The sequence below is a fragment of the Octopus bimaculoides genome, chromosome 5, assembly GCF_001194135.2.
Source record: "Octopus bimaculoides isolate UCB-OBI-ISO-001 chromosome 5, ASM119413v2, whole genome shotgun sequence".
NCBI classification, from domain to species: domain Eukaryota; kingdom Metazoa; phylum Mollusca; class Cephalopoda; order Octopoda; family Octopodidae; genus Octopus; species Octopus bimaculoides.
In genome coordinates, this window is record NC_068985.1 from 25190730 (window position 1) to 25210176 (window position 19447).

Here is a 19447-nt window from a genome sequence, read left to right on the forward strand (position 1 = left end):
AGAAGCTTAATGATTATTACCACTCAACTACATAAATTAGGTATAAATACTAGAAATAACTCACAATATATAAGACATAGGAATCACTCAGATATTCTTATTTTCAGCATGTCAATATTTATTTTGAAATTAAAAAAAAAAATTTTCAGAAGAGATGGGAATAAATCAGTAACAAAATTTGCTATTTCCATTACTAGGCATTGTTCACATTACTGAATATATCAAAGTATACAAGTTTCACACATTCCATGCATGAAGAGGTTAAATTTGATAGTAAGAATTCAGCTTTTTCAAAGCAGATGCCAATTAGTGACCATCAATATTTGCCAACAAGAGAATTAAAGAAACCCAAATGAAAACAAAAACAAAAATCACAACTGAGTGGCAATATATATATATGTATATATAAAATGTTTTAATCCTGTAATGAGTTTATGATTGTAAATACAGATCTGCTCTTAGTTGCAGTAAAGAGAATGTTAATGAAGGTTAAAGAAATGACTTTCAAAGATGGTGTGTTCTCTCAATTATTATTCTTCCTAGTCATCATCCTCCTCTTCCTCTTCATCATCATCATCATCATCATCATCATCTTCCTCCTCCTCATCATCATCGTCGTCATCTTCCTCCTCCTCCTCTTTCTTTTGAACCAATTTTCTTTTCTTGGCATCAGGGTCTCCTGAAAAAAAAAAACCCAGACAAATCAAGCATTCATTATTAGGTAGGTAATTTGTTTAACGTCCATCCGTCCCCCATATTCCAGCTATCAAACAATGCTATGAAGATGTCCTTACTGTCAGAGATCTTCCATTCCACCTGTTCTTGAAAGCAGAGATAGAGGATGATTTTTAAACAGTGATATCAGCAAATATTTCCATACAGTTTCTATGTACCAAACTTTCTCAAAAAGCATAGGCTGGCCTAAGGCTGCTATTACTGAAAGTGTTGCAAAGAGAAAGGGCTCAAGATCATATGGCAACAAAGCAAACTATTCACGGCTAAAGTTTATAAGATATGCCCTCTACTTTCAACAAGTAACATAGGACTGATGGAAAGACGTATTGCCAATTCTTGTCATACACCAGCTAAAGAATTAATAATGGAATACATTTCTACTGCCAGTCCTTATAAAGTGGCAAAATAACTTTAGTGGACTTAAACTGAAGAAAACTAAATAAATTTAACCCTTCAGTTACCAAACCGCCCAAAGCCACCTGAAAAAATTTTGGTTCATGTAACCAAGCTGCCCATAACCACATATATTTAAATGAGACTATCAAAGAAATCTTGCTATGAAAACACGTGATTATACTGCATAAACAGTTTTGTACAATGATTGACATTTTATCTTAATTCTGTCAATTTCGGGAGTTTTTTTCTTCTGAACTTGTACCTGTTGAAAATTTGTAATTCTGAAGAAAAAAAGAAAAGAAAAAGACACCAATTTCATTGTCAAGCATCAAGTCAAAATCCGATGGATTTTTCATTGAAGATCTAGCAACCCAATTAAGAGCTGGTTATTCTATAAGGAAAAAAAAAAGCTGTAAGGAGAAAAAGCAAAGCCGGCCTTCCACAAATCACAGTTGTTTAATGAAACCAGACTAAATTTATGATTATGTTAGAAATGAATTGAAACACATAAGGGGTGTACTTTGGTTAGAAATATGGTAATGAAAGGTTAAACAAACAGAATTAAACACTGTACCTTTAGGTTCGTCCAGTTTCCTCTTTATTTCTTTCGATAATGGTACTAATTTTGCATAGAGAGCTATCAAAGGAGTGCCATGAAGTACTTTGCCCTGTACCTGTTTCAATGCTTCAGAACACAAGTCGGGTATTTCAAACTTAGCAAATGCATATCTAAAGAAAAAAAGGGAAAAATCGTGAATAAGCAATTTGTCAATGTAAAAATGTTTTCCATACCAACTGAATAATCCACTTGGTTTTCATGACAGCAAACAGAGTTTTTCTGCTTAACTATAGTAACCCAAACTGGCAAGTAAAAAAACCACATTATTGGCTGGTTGACAATTCTTTGTGCACAATGAAACCTTTACATATCCAACCTCAATAAAATAATATGCCTGTTAGCTTCTATTTCAGACATCACCCTAATTTTTTAAATTTTTTTCTTTTACATTTTATAAAAAAAATTTCAACAAAGTATTTTTGTAGGAAACATGGATCTGCCTGGGAAAAAATTGTGTAAATGAAACAATGACAGGTACATTTTTGGGAATACATGCTTGCTAAACCTACTAAATGGGGTATCATGGTAAGGGGGAAATGTGAATCAAACATGGCATTGTACTATTTTGATGTTAGCAGGCATGTATTGCCAAAAATGTACCTTACTCTTTATACCCAATCATGGTTTCATCAGACAGAACAATGAGTAGAAATTTTACCGTTTCCACTGCAATAGTTCTGAATACACTTTGCAGTAAAAACAGAGAATTGAAGGCTTGAGCAACACGAGATTAAATTGTGTTATGCACCAATCTTCTCTGTGAAATCTGGAATTGTGGTTCGTATAATTTTCAACTGTGTTGCCATAATGTTTTGAATTTCTTCACTTTTACCATCAAAATCTCTCTCGACCAAAAATTTATTAACATGAATATCAGATTCATCATAAGACATTACTGTTTTCTTTTAAATTTTGTATATCATCATGTCCAAATAGCTATCCGTTGATGCCATATCAGTAAATGTTAACAAACACACTTCACTCCAAATGTTGAAAAAACTCAGGTAGTCTCTAAAAGATTTCAAGCTATTTATACTTAAAGAAAGGTGGGAAAGACTATTTCTTCATGTCAAAGCTACAAAAATTCAAAACCTTTTCTTTTTAAGCAATTTTGTAGAGAAGCCGATTACAGCTGGTTTGAACAAATGAAGTGATCATTTTAGCTAGATTAAATGCTAAAAGGTAAAGTAACACTGGTTTGAATACAGTGCTGCCACATCAATGAAACACTAAGTGGGAATAATATTCAGAAAACAGGGTTTAATAAACTGAAAAACAATAAAAGTTGTAGTTCAGTTAAAAGTCTAGTGAGGTTAAACCACTTACCCTAAAGGCACATTTGTTGATGTCTTGACTGGCAAAGTCACTTGGGCATTTGGAAGTACCTTTTGCAAATCTTCTAATGTTGTCTTTTGAGGGAAACCAGTTATGTACAATTTCTTGGGATCAAGCTTTCCTAGAATTAAGAACATGCAATTACATATTAACAAATAGAAATTTAGTCATTTTGGTGGCATGAACCTATCTCCTTAAAATGTCTACCCATAAATCCTTCAATCATAATTTGAAGTAAGTTTTTCAGATCTGAAGAACACTGCATTGAACCTTAGCAAATACATGATTACTTTCAGATTTACAAGTTTCTTAGAAATATAACATCTTCAAAAACCATAGTAAACAGCAAGTTATTTTAATGCAAGTCACAAACATGGAAAAAGCTGGTATCAATTAGCAATTAATTCAGTAAATTTAGACATTACCAGTAGCAACACAAAATAGAAATGCCAATGGAGGCTGAAATGTTATCTGCACTTTATTCAGTAAATGAACAACAGACAAACAGAATAAAAGATCATGTTTATTTCAAAGAAGAAGCCTGAAACAAACCTCTCTAAGAACCACATCTTGATTCAGAAAAGAGACGATATATAAATTCTCCTTTTCGAAGAGAACTCAGGAAAGTGTCTAATGATTACTCAATACATTTAGCTAACCAGACTGTAGAATTGTGCTCTGAATAGGCACAGAATACACATGCTTTATAAGCCAGACTTTACCTACTCACCTAGTTTTGTATAGGAAAAGTATAAAAGTATTAGAAATATACTGACAATTGTTGAATTAAAAAATGTTTTCTACAGCAATACTTACCAATATTACCTTTTGGACCCTCAGACGTACTTTTTGTAGATGCAAAATCGACAAATATTGGGTTGCCCTCAAATTTACATTCTGAAAGTGTCTTAAAGTTTTTCTGTGCAGTTGCTTCATCTTTAAATTCTACAAAAGCATACCTAGAAAACAAGAGATCACTTGTTAATTTTACCAGAAAAATATAACTTTACGTCAACTCACTGACTATATCAACAGAAAAAAGGAAAATATTGTTAAGAAGCAACTTCACAAAACTTACACTGATGAATCTCGGGATTTCCTCATTCTGACTACTAATATATCACTTGATAATTTAGAAAGTTCACTTTCTGTGATCTTTGAGGGAAGCTGTTTTACAAAAAGTGTTCGTTTGTTTCTTTCATTAAAGAACTCTGAAATGAAAAGAAAAATTCACAATAAATTTGATGAAGATGAAATAAAATTCTCAGTTTTAGAAATATACTCACAAAGAACTATATATAAAGAATACCCAACAAAATTAGGCAGTTGAGTTACTGCCAAATTTCAAGGAACTAATCAGAATTTAGAATTTTATGTGGAAATGAATATTAACCTTTATGTTACTATATTTCTAAGTAAAACATAACCCTTATGAGTTTCAGTTTAATTCTAAAGTCATCACAAATTTAGACTGTTTCCATTAAATAACTGCAACTATTTTATTTATTGACAAATGTGATTTTTGGAATACAATTGAAGAAAGGGTTCCTAATTCTATGGCATAGCTTGCCTTAAAAAAGTCGCACTAATCACAAATAAATACATGTAAATCACAAGCTAACTTCTTTCTCTGTTTCTTTACTGAGTAATGGTTCGTTCCTGTAGTGATCACTTCAAACAAGCTTACAATTGCTTGATCTCTCTACATCTTCCACCAAACCTCAGTCGCAATTTATGTTCCCAACACTAGCTAAAGGATGACCAAGTTATATTGCTAAAGTCTTTGTTATATTTAAAATTAATTGAAAGGAACAGAGCATCTCAACAGAAATACAGTCACGAAAGGGTTAAGTGTCAGGACACAAATGTGTAAGTTACAATATAAAGTTTGATAGTGGATACATATCTATTGAAACAGCAGCAGGTATTCTACATTCCAACAAGAATAGGCAGAAAAGAATTGTTTACATAATCAGTTTGATTGGTCATCTTCCCCTGCTGGTTGAGTAAAGTGTCACCCAAGCTGATGTTTATTGGTAATTAAACTTAATTTGCAACACCTGTGATCATGATTTGAGTAGACATACAGCAGTATGCTAAAGATCAGATATAACCTCTTGTGGGCAAGAAATGTAAAATAAAGTTTATTATAAACAACACAAACACTTTGTAATTTAATAGCTTTCAATGCAGTACCTGTTAAACCGAAATGATTTTTATTTAATGAAAATTTAATAAAATCTAATCATAAGTGAAATTATGATAAATACAACTGAATTGAAAACCTTTTTCCCTTGGAAATTCTGAAAACTTTTGGGAGCGAATTTTACATGAGTAGAAACTTTTAATAAATTTTATCAAGAAAATCACCTGCATAAATTACATGGGCTTTTACAGTAGTTGACAGTCTCCTTCCTACCTAGAGGAATTTGGGGCAGTTTTTGCCAAGCTGCACAGGATTACAAATGTTTCCAGCATTATAACAAATTTTTCGAAGTTGTGTTGTATGACTTGCATACATGAGACACAAAGATGTCCAAAGAAAATTACGAAATGGTGAAATCAAAGTTTGGAAGGTGTATGAGGTAAACACTGGGTACTTATGTCACACAAAAGATGTAGTTTAGTTAGAAATATAGTAACAAAAGAGTTAAACTGTAGCTACGATATACTTATAAATTCAACTTACTCAACTGTTCTTGGTATGCTCCTTGTAGGTCTTCAATAGGATTCTGTTGTCCAGCATCTGCTTCCATAGCTGTATCAGCTTTTTTGGCAGGAGTAGCTGCCTCTGTTTTCTTAGCTTTATTATCTTTTGGAGTTTTGGCAGGAGTAGCTGCTGCTTCTGTTTTCTTAGCTTTGTCCCCTTTTGGCGTCTTGGCTGGAGCAACCTCTTCTGCTTTCTTGGGCGTTTTTGCTTCTGTGTCTTTACCCTTACCAGCTTTAGGGGTCTTGGCAGGAGTAGCCGTCACAGCTTTCTTAGTCTTCTCCTCCTTAGGTGTTTTGGCAGGGGTAGCTGCCTTCTTAGTCTCTTTGCCACGGATTGCTTTAAGCATTGCCTCCAGATCCTTTTCATCTAGTTTTAGAAAAGCAACATCATTAAAGAATGTATGAAGTGTAAACAGAAAACATAATATGCAAACAAAAAGAAATGAATAGCTGAAATGTACCTATTTCATCATCATCATCATCGTCATCATCCTCCTCCTCCTCATCATCATCTTCCTCCTCCTCATCGTCGTCGTCGTCATCTGATGCCATGACAAGTTCCTTTATGTGATCAACATCCATCTCTTCATCTTCCTCCTCTTCATCATCATCATCTTCCTGTAGAAATAATTATTTTATCAGAAAATTACACTTCACTACACTTATAAAACTCCATTTATACTCCCTGTAGCAATGCCGGCAAGCTAACTTTGTAACCAAAGTCATTTAAGCTTATCATCATAGAAAATGTATCCACAAATTTTATAATAGACATTGAACACAAGAAGTGTACATGCACAAGTAAACAAAAGTAGCAGAGATTGAAGGCCAAGTACTTCAACAACTGGATAATCTGGGAGAATTGCAAGGAAAATGATTTTTAATTACATCAATAATTGTGCAGTCCAATTAATATAAGCTTGTATTGACAAGATTAATCCAAATAGCAGTCCATGTTTCTAAACCATAAAAGAAAGTAATCAACAGGAGTGACTGTGTGGTAAGTAGCTTGCTTACCAACCACTTGATTCCGGGTTCAATCCCACTGTGTGGCATCTTGGGCAAGTGTCCTCTACTATAGTCTCGAGCTGACCAAAGCCTTGTGAATGGATTTGGTAGACGGAAACTGAAAGAAGTCCGTCATATATTTGTATATAAATAAATATATATATATGAGTGTGTATGTTTGTGTGTCTGGGTGGTGTGTTTACGTCCCCGTAACTTAGCGGTTCGGCAAATGAGACCGATAGAATAAGTACTAGGCTTACAAAGAATAAGTCCTGGGGGTCGATTTGCTTGACTAAAGGCAGTGCTCCAGCATGGCCAGTCAAATGATTGAAACAAGTAAAAGAGAGGGTAAAAGTAATCAACCCTTCAGCATTTAGATTTCTGTCAAATTCATCATATTGTAGCTTTTAGATTTCAACCATGTGATAGTTTACTTTTAGAATAACACAGCAGGGTAGGTGTGAGAGTCCTCATCTAGTTAGATTGAGCATAAAACAGGAAGAATATTTTGGCTGGTTTGGATGCTGAAACATTAAGCCTTTGTGATATTCTTTTTGTAGGTTTCTAACAAATACCAAAACATTAAAAAAAAAAAAAAAAAAAAAAAAAAAATATATATATATATATATATATATATGTATATACTGAAGCCCTTACCTCATCTTTTTTTACGACAGGTTTCTTTTTATTTGACTTGGGTGGTGTCTTTGTAGTCACACTTTTGGACTTTGGCTGAAATTCAAAACATCCAAATTTCATTTATTTAATAACATTGACATATTTTAACATCCAGCAGCATAAAGAAAATAACAAACACACACACACTAATACATAATATCTTGAAACGAGTATTTAAAAATTTTCTCTAATCAATCTTTATCTTATACAAAGATTTTTGATGCAAATCTAAATGAAAGAACAGATATTTCAACTAATAATAAATGATAACCTACAGCCAGGCAATCAGATTACTGATAACATAAAGACTGAGGAAACTTGCCATAAGTAGCACATACAATAAGGTTCTGAAAATGGAGTCTTCCCAAAACAATACACAAGACATGCTACTATACTGGTGTAGCTTTTGTTCAATATGAAGGGTGGGAGAAAACAAACCAAATGGCAAATCACCATGCTTATATCCTATTCTTCAGCTTTGTTATGGTGTAGTAACAAACAAATATATTCTAGAGCTGTCCTATGTGCAGAGATAACAACAAATGCTATTTCATGTAATAAATTTATCCAAGAGCCACATTCTGCTTTCTAAATAATTTTAGAATTATTTGAAATATTACATTGTGTATTTTCCCAACAGCGAGACTATGGTTTCAGAAACTAGACATGCTGTATGGTAAAACACAGGTTTGCATTGCAACTACCTCGGCCCAACTAATGCCTTGTGGAGCAATTTCGTAAATGTAAATTGCAGAAGCCCTGTATATTAACAGTTGGGCAGAAAGAGACTAACAAAATATGTGTCAAATTTAAAATGAATACCAGGGTCAATTCAATTGACTAAATCTTGAGGTGATGCCCCAGCACAGTTGCATTCCAATGATTGAGAAAATAAGAATGTACTTACTTGCAAGCAATTTCAACATCCTCTTGGTAGTGTCTGCACCAAAAGTTCTTAAATCATGACTTTCTAATAGATCTTGCACTAACCCTTTTCATGCCATATTTCTGTTGAGATGCTCCTTGTTTAAATTGAGACTAAGGTTTGGTGGAAGAATTTAATTTTGTACTACAGAGCCAAAGGCCTGCCGAGATAAATCTAAGCACGTTTTTAATGTACAACCAATTTTGAATACAAATGCACAGGAGAGAAGTTTCTTTCCAGACAAGGTTACAAGTCCAGTCCCACTGTTTAGCACCTTGGTTAAGTGTCTACTGTAGCCCTGAACCAACCAAAACCCATTTATGTATGCATTATACATGTATGTGTGCTATTTATTAATAAATTACTTGAAAATTCTATCTTATAGAAAACACTACTAATATAATAATAGTATATTAGTAAAAAAAAAAAAAAAAAAAAAAAAAAAGGTATTCTTTCGATATGACTTGACAAAATCAAAACATTTCAATTCGGCTGTTGTCAACTGTTAGTTGACAAAATGGGAGGAGGAAAAGAAAGCTAATGGGTTGTACGTGCATGTTCTTGTCCGTGTCTGTTCTGTTTTTATGTATGTGTTGTGGAATATAGATATAACGAAATTATTTTACATGCACTTATGGTATGAACACATGGTACATACACAAGCAGGTAAGAAACCTCAAGTTTAAAATGAGATATTGCTGGCATAATCTTATATCTATATTCGACAACACAAATACATAAAAACAGAACAGACACGGACCAGAACAAGCATGCACGTACAACGAATTAGCTTTCTTTTCCTCCTCCCATTTCGTCAACTGACAACAGCCAAATTGAAGTGGTTTGATTTTGTCATCAAAAGAATACCAAAGAAAAAAAAATTGAAAACATAAACTTACTGTTGCAGCTGATTTAAGACCATTTTGTTTTTTAGCAGATGGGACTTTCTTAGCAGGCAGATTTGGTCTTGGCGTATCAACTTGTGCCTTTACAGCACTCTGCAAAGAAAAAAAGAAACAGACAAATAAACTCATTTCATAGATTTAACATAACTTTCACAGCAGCAATGTGGTTAAAAATATAAACTCACAATAAGGACATGTGAATCAAGTAGTTATAAGCAAAAACTGCCAAGCTTACAAACTGAATTAAATCCCAGTTTCAAAAAGTTATAATTGTGAACAACACTGGTGATATGATAAGCTCGATTGCTTATGCTCCAAAGCATGAAGCCAAAATGAAAATGTTTGAGTTCTGTCTGATGCAGCATTAACTCAGGTTATTGTACCAACCCATCAGAAAGCTATCAGTTATGAGGGCTATTAAAATCGACAAAATTTTTACTATTCATCATCATCATAGTTTAACGTCTGTTTTCCATGCTAGCATGGGTTGGACGATTTGACTGAGGACTGGCGGACTAGATGGCTACACCAGGCTCCAATCTGATTTGGCAGAGTTTTTACAGCTAGATGCCCTTCCTAACACCAACCACCGCAAGTGGGTGCTTTTACGTGCCACCGACACGAAGGCCAGTCAGGAGGTACTGGCAACGGCCACGCTCGAAATGGTGTATTTTTACGTGCCACCTGCACAGGAGCCAGTCTAGTGGTACTGGCAACGAAGTTGGAATATCATCAAATACATCTAATAACTATGAATTCCATTTTGACTCTTAACTGCATCCAACCCTCTCATTCTTTTAACACACCCTCTAATTTCTTGCACACACATTTCTCCATCATTTACTTTCTGTCGATCTCTTTGTGTAACAAAATTGTGTGAGATCTGTCCATACCCAATATTTCCACCACTCTTCTGTACTACTAACCTCTTTGGGGGATGGGAGTTTCTAAATCAGAACCAACTCAAACCATGACTATAGTAAAACAAAGGTCCTTGAGAAAACCTCTCAACTCTGGGGTTTTATAACAGGTGTGGTGTGAACTGATGATACTGATACAATGCACACACACACACACACCACAAATGTCATTTTAATCCATTATTACAATAGTTGCACAAAATTCGTGTTATCTTATATATCTTTGATAAGGTTTCATCTTCCACTATTTTTCACATATGACTGGTACCTTAAATAGCACCCACCACACACTAAGTACTAGTAATCAATTTGAGCAGTGACAGCAGGCTCTCTCATCTTGCAAAGCAACTACTGTAGCACTGTTGTCACACACAAAGAATTTAGAAAAGAAAAAAAAAAAAAACATAATTAGTCAAATAGATGTTAAAACTGCTTACCCCTTTCTTTTTTGCTGATTTAGGCGTTTTGTTTTTTGGAGTATTGGCTACCTAATAAAAGAAATAACTTCTGTTAAATATCTTCAATTGAAATCTCAAAATGAACAAGATAAAAAAGAAAAAATGTGAAGACAGTTTTTAAATGTATTGATTTTTGTTTTTCTCCAGACATTTTAATATTTTTGCAATAGATGCGAATAAGTGGCACAGTGATAATTTCAGCATGCTGCCAAGATAGCATAGCATGTTTTCTCACTCTCACTTGCTAATGTGTTAATTAGTGCCAATGCTCCTAATGGAAAAATAGGAAAGCAATTTATTTGGAAATAGTCCAGTGTCATCGTTGTAACGTCCACTTTTCCATGCTTGCATAGGTTGGACAAGTTTATTGGGGTTAGATTTTCTATGGCTAAATGGCCTTCCAGTTGACAACTAGCTGTTTCCAAGTAAGGTAATATTTCCTCATGGCCAGGCAAGTCTTTGTAGGCTACTGAAAATGAATGACATTTATTTAAAATCTCACAATGTCAAGACAAAGAGACTCAACACACATACAGTGGGCCTCTCTTAGTTTCCACCAACCAAATTCACTCTCAAGGCTTTGGTCACGCCAAAGCTATAAATAGAAGACGCCTCTCCGTAGAAAAGTACCTCCCAGTTGAGTCCTACCATCCTATAAAATAATATATCTGATACACTATAACATCTCCAGTCATTATGTTAAAAAAAAAAAAAAAGCCTAGATAACTGAAAAACTATATCAGTTACATGGATGGCGGGTAGCTACAACGACCAATAATATAACAGCAATACTTGAGACAATATTCATTCATAATCACGATATACTATGTCGTTAATAGATTAATATGAATACACTTGTTTCTAGATGCTTTTCAGACAGTTAAAATGTACAGAATACATTACTTCATCTTTAATTTTCAAAATTGCTTATTTAGAAATTTCCATCAGAGTGAAAGTAATATAATGAATAGATCCCTTAATAAATTGTGGGGTAAGATTGGATTCAATTGTCTTTGATCTCAGGTTTGCTATTTTATGACAGTCCCTTTCTATCACTAAAGAAAGTGATTACATAGATGCATTCCTGTTGGGTTTTGATTTTAGTAAACGTTTTTGTTAACAATGTAATTGTCGTCTTCTGTTATACTGTTTAGTCCCTACACACTTGAATGTGATCATTTTGAAGAAAATCGATGGGACCAACATTATAACAGCAATACTTGAGACAATATTCATTTATAATCACGATATACTATGACTAATGAGCAGAAGACAACCTTCAGTTAATGTTAATGAAGTTGTGCTAAATATAATCTGGTTTACACTTTTGAAGAGTAAAAGATCTTCACCCGTTAACAAAAACCATGTCGTTAATAGCTTAATACGAATACACTTGCTTCAAGATGTTTTTCAAAAGAATACATTACTTCATCTTTAATTTTCGAAATTGCTTATTTAGAAATTTCCATCAGTATTTTGTATATTAAAATAATATATAGTTACATAAATTGGTCGAAACGTCACGTTTGTGGAATTTACGCCGTTGTTTGCAAGCCACACTCGTTCCTAGCTAACAATTAAGTCTATTTCATTTACATAAAGCCTAAGATACTCTGAGTAAATGAAAAAAATTTTTTTATCGTTGCCACATCGAAAAATCATATTCCCCGTTCTAATTTAATCTAAAATTTTGGAAGTCTGGTTGAGTCTCGTCCAGTTATGGCCCAGACAAAAAAAAAAAAAAAAAAAAAAAAAAGACTAACAAATTGACCCCGATATGTCGCTATAAAAAAGAAACTTCAACAGCCGCTAAATTTAATACTAGAGAAAATAGTTACTATTTAATACCTAAAATTAAAAAGATTTTATTTTAAGGTATAAGAATTTAAATGAACAAAACTTTATGTAAGATCTCACAAAAAAAAAAAAAATCCAATGTCAATCAATATGTAACGTGTTCCCTCGTGTACATGAAGTCCACGTGTTCACTGAAAACTCGTAGAAGTAAACTTGCGTATGGATTTCGTTCGTTTAACCGCAAAATCCGACCCACTAGGATAACATTTATCCAATATAAAATTAGTTTTCTCCACATTAGGTCAGCCTTCAATACAAATTAGTTTTCCCACATTAGGTCAGCCTTCAATATAAATTAGTTTTCTCCACATTAGGTCAGCCTTCTTTCGTCTGAGACTTACCTAGATCACCGATTTCACCAACACGGAGTACTCATTCTACGTGTAAGCCTTGTATTAAGCATTGGTGCACATTGCACATTCCAATGTGCACCTAAACATTTCCTGATCATGAAGTCAGCTACGGAATTTTCAAGAACGACAAACGTGTAAAATTGATCGGCGGTTTGGTTCTAGGTTTTAATATCTTTTTAAATAAACGGCTGCCATATTAACGGAAGAGATGTGTTAATAATAATAGCTTTATGAGTGCAACTACCAACATAAATGTTAGTAGTTACATTCATGGGGAAACAGAACGGTCACCCTAACCAGATTTACAATTAAAACTTCAACAAAAAAACGTATGGAAAATGTAATGCTAATTAATTACATGCTAAACAGAATATTTGATATTTAAAACAATAACGATCATTTATAAATAAATCAATTTAATTTTTCACTTAGAGATCGACTGTTATTTAAAAAGGCTTGGTATAAGCTAACCTTAGATACAATGGCAAAATTCGCAAGCACGTGTTGCGTTCTCAAACACATTAGCAAAAGGATCGCATCATCACAATTTAATAGGTATATAAAAGAGTAATTCATCTTATTCTTTTTTTTTTTTTGATGACACAAAATCAAAATATATTCACTAATTTGAATACTAATTTTCACAAAAGCAAAATCCAGCTTGAGTTTGAGAAATTTAGTTCAATGAAGAAGCTGTGAACACTGAAGTACATGGAAGCACGTGGATGAAATAACAGAAGAATATTAACAAAAATAACCCTGGAAATTTAAAGATTTTTCCAAGGAAAAGTATTGTAGGATTGTAAGGAATAATATGTACAAACTTACTTTGCTAGTATTCATGTTTCTCCTTCTTTCTCTCTAAAAATACACGATTAGCAGACAGATGCTTCAATGTCAGGAAAGGAGTAATGTCTGACTGTTAGACAGCAAAAGGATGGAAAGACTTCTTTTCTTTTTTTAACTAATCAAATGTAAGAACGTCACAGATAGCAACAACAGCGCCACAAACGATAAGTGTTCCGAAGCTATAAAAGTCAAGGGAAATAATTCAAAAAATTTTTAGTTTTCTGGTTTTCATAAATTTGAAATAAAACACGTCAATTTCTTAAATCTATAGTAATGTCTATTCTCTCTCATCGAAACTATTGACTTGAATTATTAATTATTCAAATTAATGCCTTTCTCTCTAAACATATGTCCCGTAAGAACATAAATGTTCATTTTGTTAAAATAATAAAATCAACCAATCTAGTTTCTTATTTTTAGCGGACGATTTTTTTAAAAGTAATATTTGCCATAAGAGTAAGGCAATATGTGATTTTTTTAGTAATATTTATCATAGTATTTCTATTTGTGACAATTGCGATTTTTTTCTCTTTATTCTTAGTCTTTCTTTTTAATGCTTTTATTCTTTACAAGGCATTCCTGACCCACTCGTCTCGCCTCTCATTACTCTAGTGTTCAACACCTGCACTAATCATTATGCTCACCCCTTTCTTCCCCGAACGTTGGCCCTCTGGCATTCCCTTCCGGGACATATCTTCCACGCTTGTGTTGGTTTACAAGGGTTCAAGAAAATTTTAATCGTATCAATTTCTTGGTAGGGGAGCACATGAATGCTATAGACGCTGCTCCTTCCTCCAAACACAGCAATAAAAGCGTTGGAAAATGTCATTAAAATTGTAAGAACGTCTCCTAAAATGTACGTATAACTATTGCTGTCCGGGATAAAACTAGAAAATATATTGGAGAAGATTGGCATAGCCTGAATCCTTGAAAATCTGAGGAACGCATCAGATTAAGAGTAACCCATTACTCATAAACTGTACTCCTACTATCAAAGATGACAGCTAAATTCAAAGAGCTCAAAATACGGGTATGAAGTGATGATCAACTCTCACTGTAATTGACATTATGAGCTGGTAGATGAGAAAAAGGCTAACGTTGTAGAACGAGTATTTATTCTAATCAGTTCAAGATTATAGGCATCTTACTTTGATTTCTAAAAGCTAAATGAGCTATTTACAATACTTACTTAACCTGTTAACCTATTTGGTGGTTCTTCGTTTTAAGGTTAAGGTTATACGTAACTCGTAGGTTGTTTTTTCGAACCAACACTCAAGAAATTATGTAAATCTGACTCGTAAGGTCTTATTCAACATTTCATTAATTCCAATTCAATCGTTTAAACAGTATTATAAATAAAGCAGTTTACTTATTATTTTTTTTTTTTGAAGGCATGTGATAAAAGGCTTGTTTTCTAATTCTTTTTCTTCTAAGAGCAGTAGTCCAGCAACAAAATTTGCTTAGTGGGTGCAAACCCAGGTCCAAATTTTTAAATGAAAAATGTGAATTTTTTCAATGTTAACAGTAAAACAAATGCAGGTATAATAATAATTTTTATTATTATGAGGGTTGGCTGAAATGTTCATTGGCTGAGAAAAACACTCTCATGGAATGTAACCAAATGAAGTTCATTTTTTAACATAGTTCTTCATACTGTCCATACACTACCATAAGTAGTTGCAGTGCTTGGATCACACTGGTGAAGAAACTGTTCTGTTCATCAAAATGGTTTTCAACAGCAGATAAGACTTCATCATCACAGTGATACTGGTGCCCAGCTGAGTGTTTTTCTATGTTGGGAAACAGATGATAACCAGATGGAACCAAATCACTAACATAGGGAGGGTGATCAACGAATTCAAAGCCAGTCACGTGCAGCAGCCATTGAAACCAAGCACTTGTGTGCTGAAGCATTGCCCTAATGAAACACGACACCATTCGTCAGTTTTTCTGGATGTTTGGTCTTGCTAGCCTTTCATAACTACCTAACAAGTTGGCATTGAACTTTCCATTGATGGTGTGATCATTTTGAAGATAGTCAATAAGCACAATATTTTTCGCACTAATGTATAGTACATGTAATAATGTGAAGTATATTTTGCATATTAAAATGTTGGTAGAGATGGACTATATGTAATCTGAACCTTTCCCTAATGAAGAGACGAGAATCCTGAAATTTTTGCGCAGATCCACCTTTGAAAATATATATTCAAGGAAATGAAGATGTCCTACCCAACAAATCGAATACTATATAGCATATCAACATACTTCCTTTTCTCTTCCTTTAAATTTTAGCCCTATTTATGCCAGCATTATTCCACCAGTTCTGCGGACTTTCCTTCTTTAGGAATTCACTCATATCAAATCTCCAAAAGAACATATATACAATATATCTACCATTTTAAAAAAGTTTTCAAAAATACCATCCAAGTTGTGTCCCTTAGTAATTCATTACATAATTTAACAAAACCTTGCAAATGAATATTTTCAAAAATAAATATGCAGATTCATATCTATATAAAATTAATCTCGCTGCATAATTAGGCTCATGAGACCCTTTTTTGACAGCTTAGGATGAGGAAGGAGGTAAGCAGTTCCCTTCTCTTTACGGGTTTTCAATATTCGCTTTCGTCTCCTGCTCATGATGCTTGAATACAGTAGTGAAATGTTATTGAAATGAAAATAAAATTATTCCAAACACAACTCTGTTTCATAGTGGTATCAAATTCATCATTCGATAATAGTTGTTATATTATTATATTAATTAATAAAAGCAAAACGTAGTGTTCTTTTTTATAGATGCAGATGTAAGTTAGACTTACAAGCGCTAGTTTTTAATCTTGATTAAAAACACTAGTTTTTAATCTTGTTGTTAAAAAGTAAATACTTGATCAAACCACAATTTTGGGGGGACCAGATAAAATACAGTTTAACAATAGTATCGGATCTTTTTTAAAACGGGGGCCACATTTTTCATTAACGAAACACTTTGAAACTTGGAACACTGGTAGAATGTGTCATATAAAACATCTTTTTCTCTTAGTCTTCTTTAAAAAAAAAGAAATCCATAAATTATTCCATGTTAAAGATATCGTATTTCTGTAATTTCAACCAATCACTGACGTCCATTCAGCCGATATACATTAAGTGCTGACTACATAAACAAACGATTCTGAAACAATTAACCCTAACCCTAACCCTAACTCTAACCCTAACCCTAGGGTTAGGGTTAGGGTTAGGGTTAAAGCAAATTTAAAATGAAAAAAGCAAATAAAACGAAGGTATGGAGATTAAATACGCTTTACATCGTTTAATGAGCCAAAGGAGTAAATGTAAACAACTGAATACTTGTCAGTGATTGGTTGAAATTATCGAAATAAGACAATTTTTTACATGAAATAAATTCGGATACAAAAATATTTTTCTGTTCTATAACACAAAATAGATAAGTATACGAAGTTTGAAAGTCTTTCGGTACCAAAAACACTACGTAAAACATTAATGAAAAATGTGGCCCCCGTTTTAAAAAAGATCCATAGTATCTACTTTTATGGTGAGACTAAAAACGTATGTTCATTAAAAACACCCGTATGCCCACCCCGGTAATCTTCCAGTTTAGGGAGGAAACAAAAGTAAATAAAAATACAAGGGAAATAACTTAACGTCTTACTAGTATTGTCCGTACTCTCCCCACCCCACCCGTTTGCGAGCGCACATTTTTTTTTTTCATATTCGTTCACAGCAAGTTGTTTTACATCTATTACACTAATTTTTTTTTTTTTTGAGCTCGGGTCAAACGCTTTAGTTTGACCGTTATTTCCCTATACTGGAAGATTGCCATAAGTTATTGTGCAGCCGGTACTATGATATTCAATCACGTGTGTGATTTATTTATAAACAGTTAACTTCAATCACGTGTGTGATTTATTTATAAACAGCTAAGAAAAAACACATTTCAGAGTAGTACGGATAATACTAGTAAGACGTTAAGTTATTTCCCTTGTATTTTTATTTACTTTTTTTACCTCCCTAAGCTGGAAGATTACCGCCCTCCCCCTCTCCACAAGAAAAAGTCTTTTGTAGCTGGTTTATCAATAAAGGGAGGTTACTTTGTAACAATTCCTGCAAAATAATTTTGACAGGCAGGTAAAAGTCGACTATGCCGAATTAGGTGAACCTTTTACCTGCCTATCTCAAAAGGGTTACTGATCAAGACATTTTCCTTTCTTAGGAACTTCACTGACATTAGTGATAGAGACATAGACATCATCATGCATGCCAGGAAAATAGTTCTGTTTAATAAAGGCTTTACCTGAGTGGAACAATTCGACCCTGACGGCTACTTTGATGTGGTGATAGGAACCTATGTCAGCTCTGACCTTTGTGACCTCATTGGGCTATACATCCTGGACACCCTAGGGAAGAAATTCACTTCAGCTCTCTTTGAACTCTACAGAGATGACAATATGACCATCTCAAGTGGAACCAATGGGCACACTCTTAACAGACTTAGGAAGAATCTGATTAACATCCTACACTCCATGAAACTCAAAATAACAATTGAGACCAACCGCATCATCATGAACTTCCTAGGCATCTCACAAGACTTGGGTTCTGGTCCATGCAGGCTCTACCACAAACTAAATGAAAGGCTGTCCTACATCAACTACTATGCCAGTAACAGCAACAGCAGTATCACTGTAACCATGTCCTGTAATAACAGCACTGACAGCAACAATAGCAGCCCCAACAACAGCAGTAGCAGCAACACCAATATGAAACCCAGGGCCAATAGAAGAAACACCAGAGGCAGGAACACAACCAGCAATCAAGTTCAGAGATACATCGGTTCGGCCAGAACTGCCTTTAAGCAGTGCCTGTACAAGCATAGGTCCTCGTTTAGGATTCCAGAAAGGTGTTATGTCATGTCCTTGGTCAGCCACATATGGCGTCTTAAGGATGAAGGCACTCCATACGAAATTAAATGGAAGCTCATAGAGCAACCAGGATCCTATATAAGTGGGAGGGGATGATACAAGCTTTGTATAGTAGCATGGGCAAGGATCCTTAAAGACTTGCTTGACCAGAGGACATTCTTAAACTCCAGAAACGAGATCTATAGCCCTGTCTGCATTTTTGATGTTACCTCCTGCAGGCATGAGATTCCCTGTTCATCGATTAGAGTTGTAAAAAATACTTGCAGACCAGAACCAACCTAAGGGCAGACGTTCCCCGTGTGTCAATTAAAATCATAAGATTTTGCTGACCCAACCAACCTAAGAATGACAGCCCATCCTGTTTAAGGCTCAGACAGTATAGAATATTCTTTTGTTTACAAATTAACTGACCATAACAATTTTCTCCTTCCAGTTTGATGAGAAGCTATATGCTCACAGCCATTGGAGTCTGATGAATCATCTATAAAGCTAAGTGGTTTATGAATGTGAAATCATTGGTCACTCTATGACTGGACACAATTAACTCCCTGTAGATGTGTTACTGCTCTAACTTTTAGAGTGTGCTTCTTTTTTGGGTATATGATCCTATCATCATCATCGTTTAACGTCCGCTTTCCATGCTAGCATGGGTTGGACGACTTGACTGAGGACTGGTGAAACCGGATGGCAACACCAGGCTCCAATCTAAATTTGGCAGAGTTTCTACAGCTGGATGCCCTTATATATATATATATATATATAT

At 34.1% G+C, this 19447-nt stretch overlaps 1 protein-coding gene across 1 annotated transcript; it reads right to left on the reverse strand.

Moving 5' to 3' along the window:
* Window positions 1-378: 378 nt before the first annotated feature.
* Window positions 379-13882, reverse strand: LOC106874391 (nucleolin). The gene is made up of 11 exons (XM_014922108.2): window positions 13727-13882; window positions 10668-10718; window positions 9305-9403; window positions 7460-7534; window positions 6256-6412; window positions 5775-6161; window positions 4164-4296; window positions 3902-4044; window positions 3077-3206; window positions 1706-1860; window positions 379-679 (listed from the first exon to the last, which is right to left on the reverse strand). Exons 1-11 carry the CDS (start codon window positions 13739-13741, stop codon window positions 540-542), a joined length of 1485 nt encoding a protein of 494 aa, XP_014777594.2. The 5' UTR covers window positions 13742-13882; the 3' UTR covers window positions 379-539.
* Window positions 13883-19447: the final 5565 nt, after the last annotated feature.